This window comes from Schistosoma mansoni, chromosome 1 (genome assembly GCF_000237925.1).
Source record: "Schistosoma mansoni strain Puerto Rico chromosome 1, complete genome".
Lineage (NCBI taxonomy): Eukaryota > Metazoa > Platyhelminthes > Trematoda > Strigeidida > Schistosomatidae > Schistosoma > Schistosoma mansoni.
This window is the reverse complement of record NC_031495.1, coordinates 43,091,901-43,113,340: the sequence shown is the minus strand read 5'-3', so window position 1 is coordinate 43,113,340 and position 21,440 is coordinate 43,091,901. Positions and strand designations below refer to the sequence as shown.

The following is a 21,440-nucleotide window of genomic DNA, read 5'->3' as shown; positions in this document are numbered from 1 at the left end:
TCTTTAAAGATCACTGGTTATTCCATCAGAGCCTACTGCTCTCCCTCACTTTAGGTTATAGACTCTCCTACTTTGTTAAGATTCGGTGACTTATGTTGAAGGGTAGCTGGAGAGCAGTTAAACTGTTCCTCTAAGTGTTCTGCTTATCGTTCCATCTCCTGGGTTAAGAATGAAACACTTTTCCATCTTTTTGAAGAAAAATCTCACTATCGAATTTTCAGTAACTGTTTCTTTGTGAGTCTCAAAAGTTGTTTACTGCTGTCTATCTCCACCACCTTTTCCATTGCTTTTGCTTTAGCTGCTCACTACTCACGATCTGTAGGTAGGATTTTTATCAGTTTGCTTTCAGGTTTTCTTCGCTCTCCATTGTGTGCAGAGCCGAACCGGACGAGTGTTCGATATTAACTTTATTAGGTAGGTATTAATAATGTATCCTAGTCTATGAAAAGTTGAAATTCACTGTAACTGAAGTTAGATAGCCGACGAGTTCAGTCACTAATATTATGATTTTCATGCCCGAACAAAAAGCGGCACTATTTCAGGTAAAATAACTAATTTTGTTATCTTATTATTGCACAGTGTCAATTGATATGAATACTAAAACAAAGGCGCCCAAAAAAGCGTTAATTTAATCTATTTTATGATGATTATGAAACAGTATATGAAATTAATAGATTACATCTGATTGTTGTTCTCTTTTTATATAAAAAGGCGTTACTATAAATTTATACTTACTCGTAACTTCGAGGCTCTGAGTTGTCGCAGTGGAGGTTCTCAAGTTTCTCTTATCAATATCATGATGGACCTCAAGAAGTGTTGCAATCACCCTTTCCTTTTTCCATCTGCGGCTGAGGAGGCACAGCGTATGCCCAATGGTGCTTATGAAGGTGTCGGACTACGGAAAGGCTCTGGGAAACTGGAACTTATGAGCAAAATGCTGCGCAAATTGTATGAAACAAAACACCGTGTGTTGATTTTCTCTCAAATGACTAAGATGTTAGACCTGTTAGAGGACTTTTTAGATTCTGAAGGTTATAAATTTGAAAGGATCGATGGTGCAGTTACAGGACAGCTTCGTCAAGATGCTATAGATCGTTTTAATGCCCCTGATTCTCTCTCCTTTGCGTTTTTATTATCCACCAGGGCAGGAGGTCTAGGCATAAATTTAGCTTCCGCAGATACAGTCATCATATATGATTCCGATTGGAACCCACATAATGACATCCAAGCATTTTCTCGTGCCCATCGTATCGGTCAGTCCAATAAAGTAAGCTTACTATTTCAAAACTATTTAAAACCCCTCACATTCCATTTAGTAATCTGTATCTGTTCTCCTTACAGTTCTGTTAAATTATTCGGATTAATAGCATCCTGCAGCTCACGTCTAGTTTGTGTATATTTTGTACTGAAATTGGTATGCTAAATGTACTTTTTTTCATTTTATCTAACTGGTAAAATAATTCTGCAAATATGTGTTTTGTATTTGATAGACTAAGTAAGAAATAAAACATATCAGGGTTACAAACTCTCTATATCTTATTAGGTTGCAACTGTACTATATTTTTGTAAATTTGAATAATTACGAATTCATTTTGATGTGTATAAAATTGTATAATGATAGTTCATTTTTAACTGCTGATGCACAATGTTTCGTGGTTAGTTAGTTACAACGCTATCATTCAACAGTTAGAAGCATGTTCGTTGACTTTTTTAGTAGACTGTGTTTATATACTCGGGCACATAATTTCACCATTTTTCAGATCACCGTATACTGTTGTTTTCAGTCCAGTAGTCGTGAAAATAACTTTATTTGTCTATCTAGGTTATGATTTATCGGTTTGTTACTCGTGGAACAGTTGAAGAACGTGTTACACAAGTAGCTAAAAAGAAAATGATGCTGACTCATTTAGTTGTTCGTCCTGGTTTAGGCGGTAAAGGTTCATGTCAAATGTCCAAAAAAGAACTGGATGATATTCTTAAATTTGGAACTGAAGATCTGTTCAAGGAAGGCGAAGAGAGCAGTAAGTTTTCTGTTATTCTAATAAACCAGTAATTAATCGGAATAAGTAAACTAGTTGTTTCTCATCCTCAAACACTCTCTCCTAGACTCAATAAGTAACGCTCGATATAACAGCTGTTAGGGGCTATATCTCAGAAGCCAATAAATCAAAATGACACCTCCAACTTGATGGTGGTCTCTACTGAAATCGATCAGTTATAACCAACGTAGAACATGGTATGAATTTATATCGGTCCACGTTTCACACCACATTGGGACAGTGAGATGAAATTACCAAGATGTTATGATCTTTCTTATTACGACCCAACTATTATTATTGCTCAGTTATCTTGGACACTACTTCACTCATCAAGTCCCCAAATCAGAAAACGGCTGAACCGGAACTCAATTTTATTCCAAATAAACAAAGTTGGATGGAATTGCAATAGGAAAACCTTCGGTATATTTATAATTTGCACAAGAAGGTTCTGTAGCCTTCTCCTAGTGTCCGCTAGCGATGATTGGCCAAGAAATCGTCAGTCAGCATGCCCCAACACAATCCTACACGGAACATGAACAAAGTAGAAAAGCGAATTCCCAAATTTAAAAAGTATAAAATAATTTTGAAAATCAGGAATTAATAGATTAAAAAAATAAGTGCATCCGCCTATTGGCAATGTTTCTAGGTCATACCACCCAACTTGATTTTTATCCTGAATTCAACTTTTCATACATTTTACTATAATTAGCAATCTTTTCAAACCAAACAACCATCAACTTTCGTAATGCTATGTTCACACATGGTTACACTTCATTAATACTTTCGTTATTTATCCGCGTTAGTGGAAGATGAACACACTATCGTTTATGATGATGCTGCTATTGAGCGTTTATTGGATCGTAGCCAGCAAGGGTTAGAAGAAAAAGCTTTAGAAATGAACGACTATCTAACCTCCTTCAAAGTTGCTCATTATGAAAAGAAAGGAGTTATTGAAGAAGAAGATGATGAATCGGAGGATGAAGATGAAAATCGTGAAGTAATTTAGTTTATTCATTTTGATAATTAATAGATGGCATAGATATTTTTCATTTAAAATAGGCTATATTTTCACATATATGGAAAATATATTATAATCGTGTTTGTATAGACCGAAATCAACAGCCTGACATCCACTTGTATGGAAGGTTTTGTAATTATGCGGCTGAACCTATTCTTATGTTTTCGTGTGTGAAGAACATACGACTTAGTACAGGTTACACATGTTCATGTATCAGATGTAAATGTGTATTATCGGATGACCACTGTTTTTATTTCCCACCTTCAGTGGAACGGATATGATGCATATGTACCGTTAATCATGTCCAAATAATCCTACGTATTACGCGCGCAAAAAGACTCTTATAACCTCGACAAGCATTCGGCTACATTTTTATTATTTTGAGTCAGTACAATTTAGTATAGCCTAAACTGCAGCCGTTGGATTTCGCCTCCCAGCACATACTACTGTCACTATTTATTATTCTTAAATATGTCGTTAGTACAGTGTAAACTGTTGTAACTTGTGACCTGTTAACTATCACATGACTAAATTGCTAATCAGAACACGACTTATACGATTTAGCACTGCGACAAACTAATGATGCGTTGGCCGGTACGAGCAGTATAGAGTCCTTGTTGATCCTTATCATCTATTAACTACTGCAGTCGATGTAATTTATATGTGGATTCATGTTTGGATTTCAGTGGGAGGATATCAGGTCACATCAATTATTATGTCGAAATATAGCACGAAATAAAGCAGGTTGCTGACTGTAAAAAGGTGCAGCAAACCTTGCATTATGTACACTGCAATCATCAGATTATCAATCCTTTTCGTGTAGCCTTAACCTAATCTATTCTTCTCATCCAGCTTCATTTTGTCTTGCTAAAAGCAATTACCTAGTTGTCCATGGAAACGTAGGCAAAAATAACTGTAGGTTGTTTCGTTTGTCAGAATCTACTGACGTACTATTATTTATACAACTGTTAATAAAGATCCCAACTATTGCTGCATTCTGGGCTTTTAGTGTTTCGTGATACACTGAAGTTACAGTATCTGGATACACTAAACATATGATAAATGTACTTACATCACTACGCTGTGACATTACATTTGTGAAGTACATCAAATTATTGGCAAAGCGTTTATATATCATGGTTAAATCAATCTGTTTCTCCATACCCATCAGTCTTCAAACGTTGAATGTGGGAGGTGTAAATATCACAAACAGATGATTCAACTTCCAAACTGAAAAGTGTTTATTGAGTAGGTGCTCACAATTTCGAAGAGAAAATCTGACGTTGTTGAACTACAAGTTCAAACTGAAATATAGTTTTAATATCATTTTAACGGAAATATAGCAAAATCGATATTTAGGTAGTAGGTTTCCATGAATATACATGCAGAAATACGGTGAATTTCTTATGATTTCTTATCTTTTATAGATTTTGTAAAGGCCTTAAATTCTTTATGCTTTCATTATTAAAGATAACTCCCACACTTCTGATCTATCGATATATCAGTCTCAGCAAAAGATACATCAAAAGATAATTGGAAGTTTAGTTATCGTATTCACTAAAATGTTCATACACCCAGTTTTTCACAATTGTAGCGTTCATTTTTACCATTAACTTGGAGTTGATGTCATCCTAACTATTTTATCCTAAGGTAGAATAAGTGAATAGTAACTGTTAGGAATTATTTATGGCTTACTATGACATATTCTTATTGGGAAACTGTTAGGTAACTACATTATATGTATATTCATTCCTTAAGTTATTTTCAATTTATTAGTTGCTGTATCTCACAATCATTACCACCTTTGGCTTGTTCTTGTATAATTATTATTTTCTATTTTATGGTATGATCGGGCCTGGCTTGCTTGTATGTAAACCAAGTATGCCTGGAATAAATGACTCATACACTAGAAGCTGTGTTCTGAACTCAACAAGCAGGATTAGACGAGGAGGACCGATAAGGACTGTAAGCTGCTCTTACCGGTTACACGTCATTGGGTTGGTACGGTGCTAAGAATGTATAGGTCGTGTTCTGATTGGCGATGTTATCACGTACGTATTGACAGGCCAAAAAACATAATTACTGCATTAAGGGGTTTTACCTTTCTGCGAGTCTTGCTTGCTCTGGATATTGTCTGACTGTTCACTTTTTAAAATTACAACAGAATAGAACTTTTAACAAATGTTAGCTTACTAATCATATGAAACAAAAAATTGAATTCTATCTTTTAGCTTTCAACGTCTATATTAATCCTTTTTGTGATTTTAAATATCTTACTGGTGTGTTCACAGGAAAAAAATTATTTCATTCGTATAATGTATTTTGGGATTTTAGAAAGTGGTTAAATCACTGAATTTATCACTAATGGAACTATTTCGTCACTGGTTTACATATGGAAGAGTACGCACTACTTAGTCGTCTTTATTCTAGCTTCGTTTGTATCCAAAACATGTTCTTGGTGCTTATATATATCTACCTGGGTAGACGTCTATCAGCCTAATGGGTATAATTTAATACTACTTCTTTGTATTGGTTATTTGCTTTTTGATTTCAATACTGTTGCTTTCTAACGTTTCTGTCAGGTTATCAAACAGGAACTTGATCCAGCAGATCCAACGTATTGGGAAAAGTTATTGCGCCATCACTTCGAACAAGCTCAAGAAGATCAAGCTCGAGCTCTTGGGAAAGGTAAAAGGGTTCGAAAACAAGTTAACTACTCAACAAATCAAGAAGAAGAAGAAGAGTGGAATCAGGCTATGACTGACCATGATAGTGACTTTTCTAACAAAGTTAGTTTTTTTGTCTCTTCGTTATGAAGTATTTGCTAGTCTCAATTATCTTTTAATTAGTTGAGCGAACATCCAACCCAACACTCAAAACGCAACCTTTACCTAAAATGTATGACCAGATACTAGTAACCTACGATTTTTTTTCACTGTCATCGACCTTGTTAAAATATGGTCAACCAGCACGATCAAACGCTCCATGAATCGCCATTTAATAGACAACCAAATATCCTGCATGTCTCAAACGTGGAGTAATTTGGGAAAGGCAAAGTATCAGTTAACTCAAATCACCTTCTTAAACTGTATTTTCATAATTATAAGCTGTCAAAGTAGCTGGATACAGTTTTATATGGTAGTATAATACCTAACTAATACATCCTCAGATAGACATTAGCTTAATGTCTAGTTTTCGATTAAATAGGATTTTAACCACCAAAAAAAATGCTGTGGTGAAAACACTGTCATCTCTGTAAATATTCGTGTACACGTACCTCATTTTAACCAGTTGGCGAGTGTGACATACTGTTCGATGATAATGGATACTAGTAAAGACCCATATATGTTTTTAAGTACATCCTTCAGTGTTTTGGATGTAAAATTTATTTGATATTTTCCTTATTAATTGTTTGCTGTGAAATTCAGGATGAAGATGACGATGAATATGATGAGCGTACGGGTGCAGCCGGTGGCGATGTTCCCGTTATGAGTCGTCGCACTCGGCGTGAACGTGAAGGTAAAATGCCTCCACTTTTGTCTCGCGTTAATGGTCAGATTGAAGTACTAGGCTTTAATGCTCGTCAGCGTCGCTCATTTCTCAATGCAGTTATGCGGTGAGTGTAAATTCCTGCAAATATGTTTCGTATTTTCTAAGTACAGAATAAGCCCTACATTCATGTTATTTATTTTTAGTTTAGTTAATCAGATGCACATACCATCCTACTTTTATGCGTTTACGAAGGTCCTTAGCTTTATGTGGAGCTGTGATCTTAACTTAAGGCCTAGTAAGGAATTTTTGTTTTACTATCTTTTTACAGTTACAGAACTAAATAGGTATTTAGGTTGCTACTACTCTACAGTTGCCCACTATTCCCGGACAGTCCGAATGGAACATCGATGTAGCAGCTGGTCCAGATGAATTGGCTCCAGAGGTCTTTAAAGATGGTGGTCCAAGTTTAGCGATTAAGTTGACTAATGTTTTAGCTAAAATCTGCGAGTTGGATGTAATCTCATCTGATTGGTCACAATCACTGATTGTCCCAATATATAAGAAGGGGGTCAAAATCATCCTGTGATAACCATAGAGGGATTAGTTTGACTAATATATCATCTAAAAAACTAATCTCAATAACTATCGGACGCCTAACTAAGACTCGTGAACTCCAAACACGAGAAAATCAGACTGGCTTCAGACCTGGTCGTGGCTGTATCGACCACATATTCACCATTCGTCAAGTTTTAGAGCACAGACATGTTTATCGGCGTCCGACAATGATAGTTTTTCTTGACTTGAAAGCATCACTTGACTCTGTGGATCGAGAGGTTCTGTGGAAGTGTCTGTCATTGAAAGGTGTACCTCAGAAGTACATAAACCTTGTGAAGGCTCTTTACTCGAACACTACTAGTCGAGTGGGAGCTTATGGCGAACTGTCATCTGATTTTACAACCTTAAGTGGTGTCCGACAAGGTTATCCACTATCCCCATTTTTGTTTAACTTCATTATAGACCCATTGCTGAAAATAACACTCTTGTCGACAGAATTTTCGGGCACTGGTCTCTTACCAGGAGGTCCACTTATCGACTTAGAATATTCAGATGACATAGTCCTGTTTGGAGAAGACGCTGATAAAATGCAGAGTCTTTTGACAGCACTGAGTGACAATGCAAGGAGTTTGGGATGAGTTCCTCCCCCTCTGAATGTAAATTGTCGCTCCAGGACCGGCCTGTGTCAACACCTGAACTAAGGATAGGGAGCGAACTAGTCGAACGCGTCGACAACTTCACTTATCTTGGAAGTCTGATCAGCCCTAATGGGTTGGTGTCTGACGAAATCTCAGCACGGATCCGAAAATCTCGTTTGGCTTTTGCCAACTCACGTCACCTTTGTCGAAGACAAAATATCCGTCTATCAAATAAGGTACGAGTATACTGCGCAGCAGTTCTTTCTGTTCTGATTTACGGCCATTAAGAGTAAAAGATACACCTAAGCTGTCTTAGAAATATTGCTCGTATCTGCTGGGATCACCGGGTAAGTAATAGTGAGGTTAGACACAGGGTATTAGGGAATGATGGTTGGAAAAGAGTTAGGGGCGGCCGAAACAAAACGTGGCATCAGTGCTTGAAGTCCCTAACTTCTCGTCTGAGCCCTGTTGGCAAATGCAGACTACCTGGTTAGTGTCCGCGTTGACTATTGTAACCAATGTTTGGAGACTCTGTGTGAGATGGCTCAGAATCGATCACAATGGCGTAGGTGTACACACTTTTCATCTTCCCTTAAACTGTGAGATTAAAATTGCTTCATACTTTTTCTTTCTTCCTGTACTATATCCTTATATACAATCTTTTATATATTACCACCATTAAATTAACTACTTCTATGAATTCGGTGTACATCTTGTTGTGCTACTGAGGTATGGCAACTTGAACCGATGCATTTGTGCCTGGTTCTACTTTGTAGCTGACTGACTGACTGAAGTCGCAATAGATTCTATGCGTTCTTTGAATGTCGACTAACTTGTTTGTTGCTCCCTTCAAATTGTAGTTGTCAGTGATTTTCACCCATATATATATATATATATATATATATATATATATATATATATATATATATATATATATATATATATATATACTTTCAACCTTCCTTTGCGTATTTCCTAACAAAACTATATAGGTATGGACTACCTCCACGTGATCAACCTTGGATGGTCAGGGATTTAAGATGTAAGCCTGATCGAGTGTTTCGAGCTTATATTTGTTTATTTATGCGTCACCTTTGTGAACCTGAAACAGAGAATTCTGATAGTTTCAGTGATGGAGTTCCCCGAGAGGGCTTATCTACTCAACATGTTCTTAGTCGTATCGGAATTATGGTTCTTGTTCGAAAAAAGGTAAGCTTATCAACTTGTGTGCTTAAAAACAGTGTTGTGAATTTGAGAAATGATTGTGTTGACAGTTCGAGTTTTTAACTTGGTGTAGTTTCGCTGTCAGCTTCCCATTTCCTAGTTGATCCTACTAAGTTTATTCAGTAAACTTTAGGTCACTTTCTATAGTGGTGGTGTAGACTTTTAACTCGTTTGAGACGTGTTGACATGCTGTCGTCTTAGTATAGTAAACACTTGAGTTTATATACATTGTCAAATTAAATATTTAAAAGTATTAAGTATGAGCTTAGGGGATTTGTATGAAAGTGAGTTACAGTGGCTCAGGTGGTGACGTTTATTATTCTCTAAACCCGGAGTTTTTAAATTATCTAATACTTTTATTTCGTTCTCATGCTTTTTACTGTTCAGTACATCGAATTTATATTCCTAACTTTCCACGTTTTATCCAAACAGCACTAACACTTACTTTTTCGTGCACTATACGACTGGATTTGGATTTTCTAAGGCAAATACATTAATTATTACAATAATAATATAACATTCACTGAATGGTTAGATAGTTTGACCAATTAGATGAAGCTCACGAGATGCCTGAACCATGTGGTGATTGTTCAGTTAACGGAAGTAGGCTGACAGATAAATAATCTGTTACTTACATTTATTTAAATGTAATACATATCAGTTGTTCGATCATAATCAGTGATATACTGAAGCTCTCAGTGCTGACCATTCATATAGTACAGTTTATTTTCGAAGTTATGTTACATAACATCCTTGCGGTAATAAAAAATGGCATGCACAAGTTCCATTGCCTTAATGGAAGGCTTAATTCAGTGATCATATTGCATTCCTTTGGCGATAAATCTTGACCTTCACCATGTACCTAATTCGCATATTTGTTATCTCACATTTGGTAAAGTGTATATACTTACTTCCAGTTGCAGATGTGTCATATTATTTATTACATCTTCACTATTCATCTAATGTGGTGCTTTTTTGTTTGATAAACTATTGTAATAATTGATCTTTCAAATATCACACTCCTAGTTTTATCTTGAACTCATCTGATTGTCATATTGACAGTTTGATGACCTTTCGAATGCGTTTTTACTGTAAGTATGACATTCCATTCCACATAATTATACTTTAACTCTCGTAAAACCAGTACTGAAATTGTTACTAATCTACACATACCTTGTATCGTCTGGTTTTCCTGGATGTGATACTGTGTAACTCTTTATCATTCATTCAATCGTAATGATCATATGGCCTGCCACAAATTTGAGTCAGTCTAGTTTTACCATACATCAACATCACGAGATGAAATTAACTAGGTGAATAGCAAAATAGTGGAAACAATGTAATATCAATGATAGTGAGAAAGATCGAACACTGAAGAATACAGTCCAGATAGAAGGAATAAGTTCGATGAATAGAAAATATGAGAGAATATTGAATCTCTTAAAGCTTAGAGGAAGATAAATTGAATGAATGTGAGACGCTGCTACCGATTCTGATGCGTGTCGCTTGAAGTCTTCAACCGCTGAACATGATAATCGTACCCATCTGAACTGAATAGACTGCAGTTACCAACACAGTTTATTCCAACAATAAAGAATTTTATAGACTGGTGTTGTGTTTTGGTTTAGGCTTCTCTAGCTCCTTATCAACTTATTTCTACTCCAGCCAACATTGTACTTTGAGGTAGATGGTAATTCGGCATCAGCTATATATGTCCGCGATGTTACTTACTCGATCCATCTGCTCACTAATACACAGGGATTTGTCTCAATCTAGTGTAAGGCCTTGACGCCATAAGCTACTTATCCCAACATTGAGGCTTAAGAGTGCACGAGTTTGTTTGTTTGTAGATGTCATTGAGGTTATAAAGAAGAGAATTATTCTATCATCAACCTATGAACTGACAGGTCAGGAAACGGAGAAAGAGAGATGAGTTGGCTAGAATGTTACTCAAATATTACTGATTCAGATTAACTTGTAAAGCCATATGAATAAATATATGACTTGCAAGGTGACAGCGCACAATAATGTCCAAACTAGGGCATTCGGGTAAAAAGAAATGATGTTTGAATTACAGTAATTTCGAAATAGAAGAGAATGTGACTGGTTTATACATTAAACAAAAAACCTATTATTCATGAAAGGGGACGGACAAAATTAAATTTTATTCCAGAAAGTAGCTTCTTTTGTTCGTCATTGCTCCTATACTTCTCTCTTCACATCACCTGGCTACCTCAATCGATTTGGCATATTTGCTTAGTGTCCTACCCCAATCTTACTGTTCTTTACCGCTTTTGCGCACCATGTGAGCAATGTTTCAAAAACATTTGTGGTGAAAAACTTGAAACTTCTGGATGTATACGTCTTATGATCCTATCGGTTATAGGGGCTCCAATTAATACTACCACAGATTACAATAGTGTTCTGTTTATAGAAATTTGACGTCCGATTGTAGTAGGTGTCTATGTTTGTGGAGTCTAGGTGTTCCCGTTTTTCCAGCCTTCGCATTTACGTAAGTTTTCTTCATTTATCTTATTAAAGGTTCAAGAATTTGAAAAGATTAACGGTCACTGGAGTATGCCAAACTTAGAACCAAAAGCTGAAATGGTAGATGGCCAGTTGTCAAAAGCTGAAGATCCTGGCGAAGGGTGTACAAAGGGTGGCGGAGATTCAGCCGATCGTTCTGGATTCCAGGAAACAGATAACAAACAGCCTATAATCAACGATGTTGCTACTATTACCAAAGAAAAAACAGTAAGCAGTAAAGCAAACGTAAACGGCGAAGAATCCTGCATAGCAGATGATGCTTCTAAAGCCAGTGATATGACTGACCCCATGGAAATCGATGAATTGCGCGTTTCTGTAGGACAAAATAAAGTGGTAGACGATCCACCAACAAATATAAAGGTAATTTTTATTACTTCGTCTTTCCGTCAAATTATCACATGCTCATCTATAACCGGTACTGATTTACGGTAAATTGGTGAAAACAATGCCAGTTTTTTGAAACAGTAAATTTACCACCCTCAACTTACCTTATCTTTAAAACGTAGCTTGAAATATATATATATATATATATATATATATAAAGCTCACTGTTCTACAATTCTCCATTCAACTGTTTATGCATTCCCAATAGCGTCTATGAAATTTCCATCATTAAAAAAAATCTGTAAGCAGATACAACTATTCCCCCAGTTCCATCACATTAGGACTTATTATTAAAACACAGTAGCATCTAGTGGCCTCATAATATTGACTAACCATCGAGAAATCCATTATTTGTTACTACATTTCTTCTAAATATAGATTCCTAGATGATATCAGTCATTAGTGCACAGTCCTATTAAAACAGTGAAAAAGCCATACTGAGCAACTTAAGTTCTCTAGTATGGTGTGTCCACATATATTCTAAGAGTTTAGTTGCTTACTGTTAAAATATACCCATTACCCACACTATATTGATAAGTCTTGCTAATTGAACGCTATACTCGGATCCTAAGCTAGTCTCGTAACCCCTAACCTAAATCTACACAGCGACTTGAACATGGAAGAAAGGGCGCATATATGCGAGAAGAACTTTACTCCAAACGTTCATTTATGTACAGAAAATATAGGGTTTTTATAGTATTTTAGAAGTCCTCGGTTTTCCCTGAAAACTCTGGAGTCCTACTAAACATAGCAGCTGTGTAGTAGTCAACCAATCAGAAACTCTACATGTGACTTTTCACTTTCGTGATGTTTCTAGCAAAACTGCTAGTCGAACGCTGATTGGATAAAATGCTTCTTAGTGTTTCCTGAGCCTTTCTTGTCTATTTCGAGAAATGTTCTGGATCACCCCAACACATATAGCCCAATGTTTCGCAGTTTCATTCAACTATATAGTTTTCTCGTAAAAAAGTGTTTCTTTATTTCTGTTCTTTAGCCTGAGTTGCATGTAGATCCTATGGGCGTTCCAACAGAATGTGTAGAAAAGGAGGATGGGAATCTGGAGCACTTACAAAACACAAATGCTAGAGTTAGCCATCGTTTTATGTTCAATATCGCTGACGGTGGTTTCACTGAACTTCATACAATATGGTTAAATGAACAGCGTGCGTTAATAAAAGACCGAGAGGCCGAAATATGGCACCGCCGTCACGATTACTGGCTTCTGGCTGGTGTAGTACAACATGGATATGGAAGATGGCAGGTACGTGTACACTTTTTGTTCAATTTTTTGAAAACCGCTTTGTTAGATATTCATGATAAGAACAATTGTAGTCAGATTCTGAGTCATACTAAACGTAGTAATTAGTTCCCCATTATTTCGCCATTGTTTGGGATTGTATAATGCAATCTGAAACTAAGTCATTTAACTTGGTAGACGAACCTGTTTCATGATAATGCTAACCTAGAAACACATTATTACTACTTTGTCTTTGGAATACTCAGATTGTACAAGTTATTTCCATGTGTACTTATTAGGTTAGATTCGGTTTAGGAAGTAGTGAACTCAAAACAACTGCTCCACTTTTGTTAAAGTGGTCTCCAATTGAGTGACCCTACACAAAAGAGATCTTACCGATATTGTACATAGTGTTCAACACAAAAAAGTGATTGAGATTGTCTTCTTATAAGTTTTCCTCTAAAACTATCCTTTATATTCGTTAATATATCTGCGTGCCATGTCTTTTGCCTATTAAAATATCGGTTTTGTATATGAATTCTTATACACAGGATATACACAATGACCCTCACTATGCAATTGTAAATGAGCCATTTAAGAATGAAACTCAGAAAGCCAACTTTTTGGAAATTAAGAACCGCTTTTTGGCTCGCCGCTTCAAACTTTTAGAACAAGCTCTAATAATCGAAGAGCAACTTCGTCGAGCAGCCCTTCTAAATATAGCAGCAGACCAGTCCGAGCACATACAAAGCTTGAACAGACGATTTACAGAACTTGAATGTTTGGCTACAGGACAACTTCACTTATTCAATGATGCACTTGCCGGAAACAAAGCTTTAGTACCATTGCTACACAAAGGTGGGTTACGTGATTAAACTGTTGATGGTTTAACCTTTTGATTTTTAATTTCTGGATACGTCAACCTCACTTTTCTCATATCACATCCGTTTATTTCAGTGTTAACACTTATGGAAGACATCCTGGTTGACATGAAACAAGACGTTGCCCGACTGGTCAATTTATTACCTCGATTGCCTCCGGTCACTCAGCGCTTACAGCTCAGTCATACAGGACTCCTTGGGAAGCTTACACAACAACTCACTGCCAACAAAAACGCTCAGTCGGTACAGGCTCCTAAACAGACCGAAGTTAAAGAAGAGAGTGTGAATCTTGCCACACCAACTTCGGAAAACCAGCAGCCATAACCAAGGTCTTTCCCTTGAAAAACTTGTATAGTTTTCTCTTCTCAGTCACATAATATTTTAGTGATTAATTCTCAATGTTCATATCTGTCATAAAAATAAATGCGCACTTTTGTGTTTTATTTTAGTTTGTTGATTAATATAGCAATGAACCCAGTTACAATTTTAGGCAAACCAAAAGTTAAGATGCAAAACATAGTCAAAGATAGTAAAGTAACAGAAGCGCAGTAAAAGTGAGTTGGTAGGTTCAAATTTATCATAAAACCGAATTTAATTTTTGGGTTAGTCCTCCATTTTGTGCATTTTCGCAATACGTTTACGTAATTCCATGGGGAACAGCTCATAACAAGATTTGCAAACCGGCTTGTAGTCGAATTCATAAAACTTGGTTCTGTAGACAAAAAAAGAAGGTTCGAACGCCATAAAAGGCAGCAGTTATACAATTATCACAATAGTATGATGATAACTATTTGATTAAAGGTCGGTTAGTCAGATACTTAAACACTGTGGTGCTTATGTCTACAGGAACTAAGCTATGGTTATTTCTTATCAACACCGCAAATCTTACTAGAGAAAGTACTTTAGCTTCTTATCGAAACATTCGTAAAACGGTTTACTGGATAATAGGGAAATTTTTAGACGTATGTTGTCCCACCTAATGTAAATGTCGTATCACGATTACTTTTGTGACAGAATATCAACTAAAAAATGCAAGTAGTGTGTGCTTTACTTGGAGATGTTATGCGATTTTTTAGACTCCTATCCCAGTTATTGTAAAAGATACTTTATTAAAAGGTGATACAATGGCTCTTCGGAAAACTAATCACAGATTATACGTTTCTGTGTAATTCGAAGTCATCGTATCCCTTCTGCATTATTAAGGTAGCTTAAGTGGTCAATTTTCTGGTGATCGCGAGTAGTAGCACTTGCCGGCACATAAGTAATATCGACACTACAGTGGTTACTACTATTTCTCATTACATTAAATGGATATCTATTTATTGTGCGACATAAATAGTAAACGTTACGAAAATCATGACTTTCTAACTAACCAAGTCCTGACAATAGATAACACACTTATATATCGACGAGGTTAGCAGGACAAAGAAACTGCATCCCCTCGATGTTATTTAACAATACAGCTAAGCACCTAACACAGGGAGAACAAACGCTTTTCGGGTAGCCGAATACTTAGCAAGCGTAGTTTTACCGAAATTAGTAATACTTACAAAGCTAACACATCCTTCCACTATATTGTCAGATCTGTAGGTTAATATTTGATGCATCCACTATTTGTTTAAATAAATCATGAAGAAGTAGACTCCTAAAGCCGCTTAGTTTTTCTAATTGATAACTAGTTCTAACTTGTTATTTTGATACATATGCAGTGAATAGAGGTGATAACTACATTTTAAACCTCCAAGTATAGGACAATCATAATTTGTATGGCTGACTTCGAAATATGAGCTACCTTTGGATAATGTATCACGTGAACAGCATGGAACAATATAAACTATTGAATTATAAGCACTACATATACTTCAGAGGATCTAATCTTCACCTAGATAAACAAACACTGAGTAAATGGAACAAATATTGCCAAAAACAATTCGCTTACTTCGGACTGAGGCGTCTGTCACACACGCTACACCCGAAATGATCTACACACCAAGCCTTATTTAATGCATACACTGTCTCCCCAGGTATTACCTGATTACAAGAATAGCACAGCATTCCGAACAACAACTGATAGTGTAGTTCACAGTATGCTAAGCCTTTCTTCTCATAATGGCGAGAACCTAAAAACGGTTTTTCACATCGGGCACAAACAAAGTGTTCCACATGCCATGTTTTTCCTAAAGCATGAACAACTCTTTCTTCAATAGGGCGTCTGAAATGACAATTATGAAAAGAAATAGACGTATACGTACCATGATTATGTTATGGTTGAAACAATTCTTTTAACCACACATCGAATAGGGATAAAACGTCGAATTCCTGTCAAAATCTCTGGACTGTGTCTTCTAAAGATTACTATTTTATAAACTTACTACTATGTACCTTAGCCTATCAGTAATCAGGCGAGCTATTGAAACGTAGAATAAATTAAAATAATCCTAAAACAACTACAGTCATATATTAGACTTTAAGTTACATTTATCGTCGAAGGGCTGAAGGTTTGGACTAGCGATTCAGTAGTTATGTTAGAATTTCAAACTACTAGTTACTGCTCTCTTCGCGTAAAAAATTACGGTTTAATTTAAGTAATCGTAACTATTGAACATTCTCAAAAGACATAGTAATCCTGAACTGAATAGGTATTAATGGGGGATATTAATGCAAAGAAACAATTATTTGATACTTCTTGCTTTTCTTTGCTTCTTCCACTAAAATCAGTCTGTGATGGTGACAATCTTCAAAGTAACTCAGAATGAGAATGTCCGAATTGTTGAGTTTGCTGAGCTAGATGGTTCCGTTACAAAAGCTTCTTGATCACACCAACAGGACCTAATTCAAACAGATGTCTAAAAGGACAGTAAAAGCTTCATAATTAAACCATTTAGCTCAGAAAACACAACAATTCGAACATCCTCATCCTGAGTTACTTTGAAGATTGTCACCATCACGGACTGATTTCGGTGGAAGATGCAAAGGAAAGCAACATGTATCAGATAATTGTTTCTTAGCATCAAAGTGATTAAACTCTCATGAACATATATAACAACATTACTTGGTCGAAAATATTTGGTCGTATGACGATATTACATGAAATTCAATTTCTTGTCAGTTGTTCCGATATTAGGCTATGAAGGGAACATTACGGACTACAGAAATTAAACAGGTAATATATTATTATCCCAATCAAAATCTTTTTAATAAACTTTGGTGGAAATCAATAAGTATAGGCTATTTCTCGGCTTAGAAACACAATTTGTAAAAACTAGTGATGTCCTAGCCAACTGCCGAATGGAAGTAAGTCAAGGGAGATTCGACTCTGCAACTCAATCGTTGAAAAACGAGTGATTTAATTAATAGATCGTCAGTTTTGAACAACTTAGTACAGACATTTGAGTTTTTTGGGAAAAAAATAATTAAACCTTGGAAATCTATATTGAGTTTCAGCCCATGATCGAAAGTTTACTGTGTTGACGTATGGCTCCATCGAAAAAGTTTTAGCCGTCACTCTTAAAACATTTTACGTCAGTAGCTATTACAATAAGCCTTATAGTTAACCCTTTAGTTTAAAAGTACGTCTTACCTACAAGCACCACATATGGGTATTCCCATTTTATCGTGACAGCGAAGACAGTACAAATCTCCATCCTTTTCTCGGGCATCAGAAGAAAGTTCAGAACCACAGGATGCACATGAAAAGTGATATGCATGATATACTTCAGAGCGATACTTTAACTGTTGTCCTTCTTCCACAACAGCTCGGCATTTGTGACATGTGATGTATGACAAACCAGACGCTTTTTCGTGTTCATTACACGCATGGCAAACAGCTCTAATGTTATAAAAAAATATGTTTAACAGTTTGAGAGTTCGGAACAAATATGAACACATAACAATCTATCGGTAACTCCGCCTGAGCCCTTCTAGGGTTACTGGTGGTCCCAAGCTCAGATGAGATAGAGTTGATAATCCAATCCCATAGAAAAGAACCTTGTTAAAAAAACTGACCAGAAAAATTATCTGAGCCATATTCATAATCTATCGGTGATCTAAAAACATTATAACCACCAGACCAAGGTCATGAACATAATAGTGATGAAGTCTTACGTTGGACCAATAACTGGTTTAAATCGTGCACATTACGTTACTCTGTCTGCTCTTCAAATCATGAAAATATCCCATTGTTTTTCTTGAAAGACAACATGTATGTCTGTACGTAAAACTGAGAGGGTAAGTCTCTTATATTGTACAGAAAATGCACACAAGTTCGCGCGTTAAGGTACAGGTCACACTTTCTATGAAGTTATAAATATTAATCAATGGCTTAAGCTTTAGTAATTGAAATACGGTTCAAACAAGTGACCTGCAAATTTTAAGATAATTATCTAATAGAAAATGAATACATTAAATTGAATCAAAGATATCCAATCACACTGTATTTACGATTTAGGGACATGAATCTGTGCAACTGTGATAGGTTTTGATTAATATCAACCAGAGCCGTAACTAATGGTCATATGATTTGTCGGGAAAGCCCAAATCTTTATATTCAACTAAGAGCATTCAGTAACTTTATGGACTAATGCATTATTATCCCTCGTCATAATTAACCTTCCAAACATTTCTACAGCTCCCAGAAGTGATAGGCAGTAGCTGAACAGGAATAACAGATGTTATTGAAGACTGACAACCTCATATACTATTTAGCTAGTGCTCTATATCAATATACACAAACTATGTTTCAGATTCATTCATAATCGAGTATATTTAAACCGATATTTCCTACACTTTTAGCTCCTGTTTCACAGACGTAATTGTTGTATCCCGAAGAGAATTGTGAATGGTAACTTTTGGGGACTATTTATTGGCCAATGTGATATGTATATCTCCTATTGTAACTAACCTAATCATATTCGTTTCCTTTTATCATTAGCTTTATTTTGACCTTTGAACTATTATTATACGATTCATCATTAGTTATCATCAGTTTATTGATTACTATTCACAACCACATTTGGCTAAATATTGTACAAATGTTATTTTCTATCTTATGGTACGATGTGGTCTGTTTGATTGGTATATAAATCCAGTATGTTTGTGAATAATGATTCATATTACTGAGGCTGTTATTGGTGTTTTGGACTTAACTGGCTGGGCTAGGCAGAAGTGGGACCGGTCAGTGCTCTAGACTGCTCGTGCGGTTTTCGTGTGTCACTGTTCCAATCGATAATTCGCTGCTCCCTGATTGGCGGTCTCAAGTCACACATTAACTAGGCATCCACTCGGCCACAAGATATAACAGTAATGTAGAAGAAATTCTCGAGAAATATACTTGAAGTTAATTTTTACTGACAGAAGTGGACTTCAACTATCTTACTTTGAATTGTCAAGTTAAACATCAAAATACACTAGTCCTGAAGATATATTTTACGGTAAGGTGGGGAACTTAATTGCGCTAATTTTATTTAGTCTTCATATGATTATATGTGAAAATTATATTTGAGATAATCTCAGAGATTAAAATTTTAATTATTCCAACGTTTCGTCCAGCAAAATTATCTGGACGATTATTACCCTGAAGAAGTCCAGGTACGTTTGCTGGACGAAACGTTGGAATAATTACAATTTCAATCGCTGAGATTATTTCAAATGTAATTTTCACATATAATGACTTCTCTATACTCGACGCCCAGTCTTTATCAAACCATTCGTTTTAATGTTGACGAATATTCGTATAAATTACTTTCCAATCAAATTAAATTATCTTCACAAGATTATTTTGTCATATACTCTTTTGTGTGTTTCAGGTCAATTACGGTGTCTAGAAATAGGAAATCAATTCATAAATACACAAACTTTAGTACATTGTCCATAAGAATATCTGCTACAAAGTTAGGAAACAATTGGTATTAAGGCTAAAACGATGAAATATATGAAACACAGTTATAGCAAATAAACTCTGCCCAAACTACGGCTGTTTGAGTAAATATAGCACAGGTTGGTTGGTCAATACATAAATGAGAAATATAACAGCTAGATGAACAAGGTGAATGCATGCGTAGGAATTCTTAATAATCAGAGCAAGATCAAACTCTTACTATTATACGATACCTACTAAACATTACTAATGCTCCAAAAGACTATTTATCTCAAATGCTATCAACTTTAATTATTTTTACTTGCCTGGTTCTGTATTTCATCTACATTTCTTTTTTTTTACTACCTTATTATTCTCAAAACTGTGCTGTTCCGTTTATGACGCTCCAAACTACATGTTGGAACTTTCAATATTTGAAGCCTGTGTCAGAAAGGATAACAGACTCCTTTAGCTACGATTCTAGAATCTCGCGTTGTCGATGCGTTTTGCATCTCTGAAACGCGCATACAGCATTTAAGTCAATCAGCCACAACGTACGTATGTACATTGGCTCACGTTTCCATATACAGCAGAGATCAGATTGTCAGGCTGAATCCCAGAATAGTAGAGGTAGTAACAGTATCAGTGTTACGGGGAAGGATTAAGCATCTAAGATAAGATTAGAGAGAAAAATATAAATGTGAAGTGAAAGCGTAAATATTATGAAGAACTATAGGGATAGAGACACACTGTTTCCTTTCTATTGCCTCTGATTACATTCACACTGATCGCAATTTGGATGGAGTAAACGATGAGTTCTACAGGAAGCTTTATGTTCTACTAAAAAAACAACCAGACGCTCGAATGTAGTAACAGTAGCAGATTTCATCGTCCAGTTAGGTATTTTAAACAGAAGTGGAGGGATTTAGGACATTACATCGTTCCCGCTCAGCGAACAGATAGTGAAGACTTTCTGCAGCAACTATGCTTAGATAAGGACCTAAATCTGGCAAGCACCAACTTTAAGAATAAAGAAAAATGTCATTGGAAATGGTATCCCCCAGGACCTACTCGACGATTGGGGTATTTACCATCAAACTAGAACTATTTGACGCACTTAAAACACTGAATAATGACATGTTTTCAGGTTCTAGAAACAAGGTCATAAAGAATTTTAAAAACCATTGTGAGAATGATACTTGAGTCCATGAAGTAACTCAGATTGGAGAAAATATTACCTTCCATGTAATTTGACAAACCCCTCATCTGCAAGACACTTATCACATATGTGACAACGGAAACAATCAGGATGCCAGTTATAATTCATTGCCTTTATTACCCTGCCAATTATGAAACATCCTAATGAAAAGTGACATTATCTGAAGAAGACTATACCACACTTTCCACAACATGGCGCAAATAAAACGTGAAAGTCATGTTCACAGTATTTTCGGCCATCAAACTAGGGTAAAAGCATGAAGTACCTCACGTAATTACTTCATAATAAACGCCTTCCGGGAATGGTTGAAAACACTGTACACAGCTACGAAGAATTAAAACGCGTAATTTAA

The 21,440-nt window shown here is 36.0% G+C and overlaps 2 protein-coding genes across 2 annotated transcripts in view; one reads left to right on the top strand and one right to left on the bottom strand.

The window, feature by feature from the left end:
• Positions 1-14,730, top strand: part of Smp_079650 (putative chromodomain helicase DNA binding protein) — a gene marked incomplete at its 5' end in the record, with an annotated part of 37,180 nt that extends 22,450 nt beyond the window's left edge. The window contains 10 exons of the mRNA XM_018794510.1: positions 712-1,267; positions 1,823-2,021; positions 2,843-3,036; positions 5,640-5,846; positions 6,486-6,673; positions 8,735-8,951; positions 11,508-11,873; positions 12,892-13,158; positions 13,686-13,992; positions 14,092-14,730. Of these exons, the coding sequence (XP_018648915.1) occupies positions 712-1,267; positions 1,823-2,021; positions 2,843-3,036; positions 5,640-5,846; positions 6,486-6,673; positions 8,735-8,951; positions 11,508-11,873; positions 12,892-13,158; positions 13,686-13,992; positions 14,092-14,339 (2,749 nt within the window). The 3' untranslated portion in view covers positions 14,340-14,730. The remainder of the gene's footprint in view (positions 1-711; positions 1,268-1,822; positions 2,022-2,842; positions 3,037-5,639; positions 5,847-6,485; positions 6,674-8,734; positions 8,952-11,507; positions 11,874-12,891; positions 13,159-13,685; positions 13,993-14,091) is intronic.
• Positions 14,383-21,196, bottom strand: Smp_165070 (putative pinch; the record flags this gene model as incomplete). Its single annotated transcript, XM_018794508.1, has 3 exons — positions 14,383-14,727; positions 15,955-16,227; positions 21,108-21,196. 3 exons carry the CDS (start codon positions 21,194-21,196, stop codon positions 14,619-14,621), a joined length of 471 nt encoding a protein of 156 aa, XP_018648914.1. The 3' UTR covers positions 14,383-14,618.
• Positions 21,197-21,440: the final 244 nt, after the last annotated feature.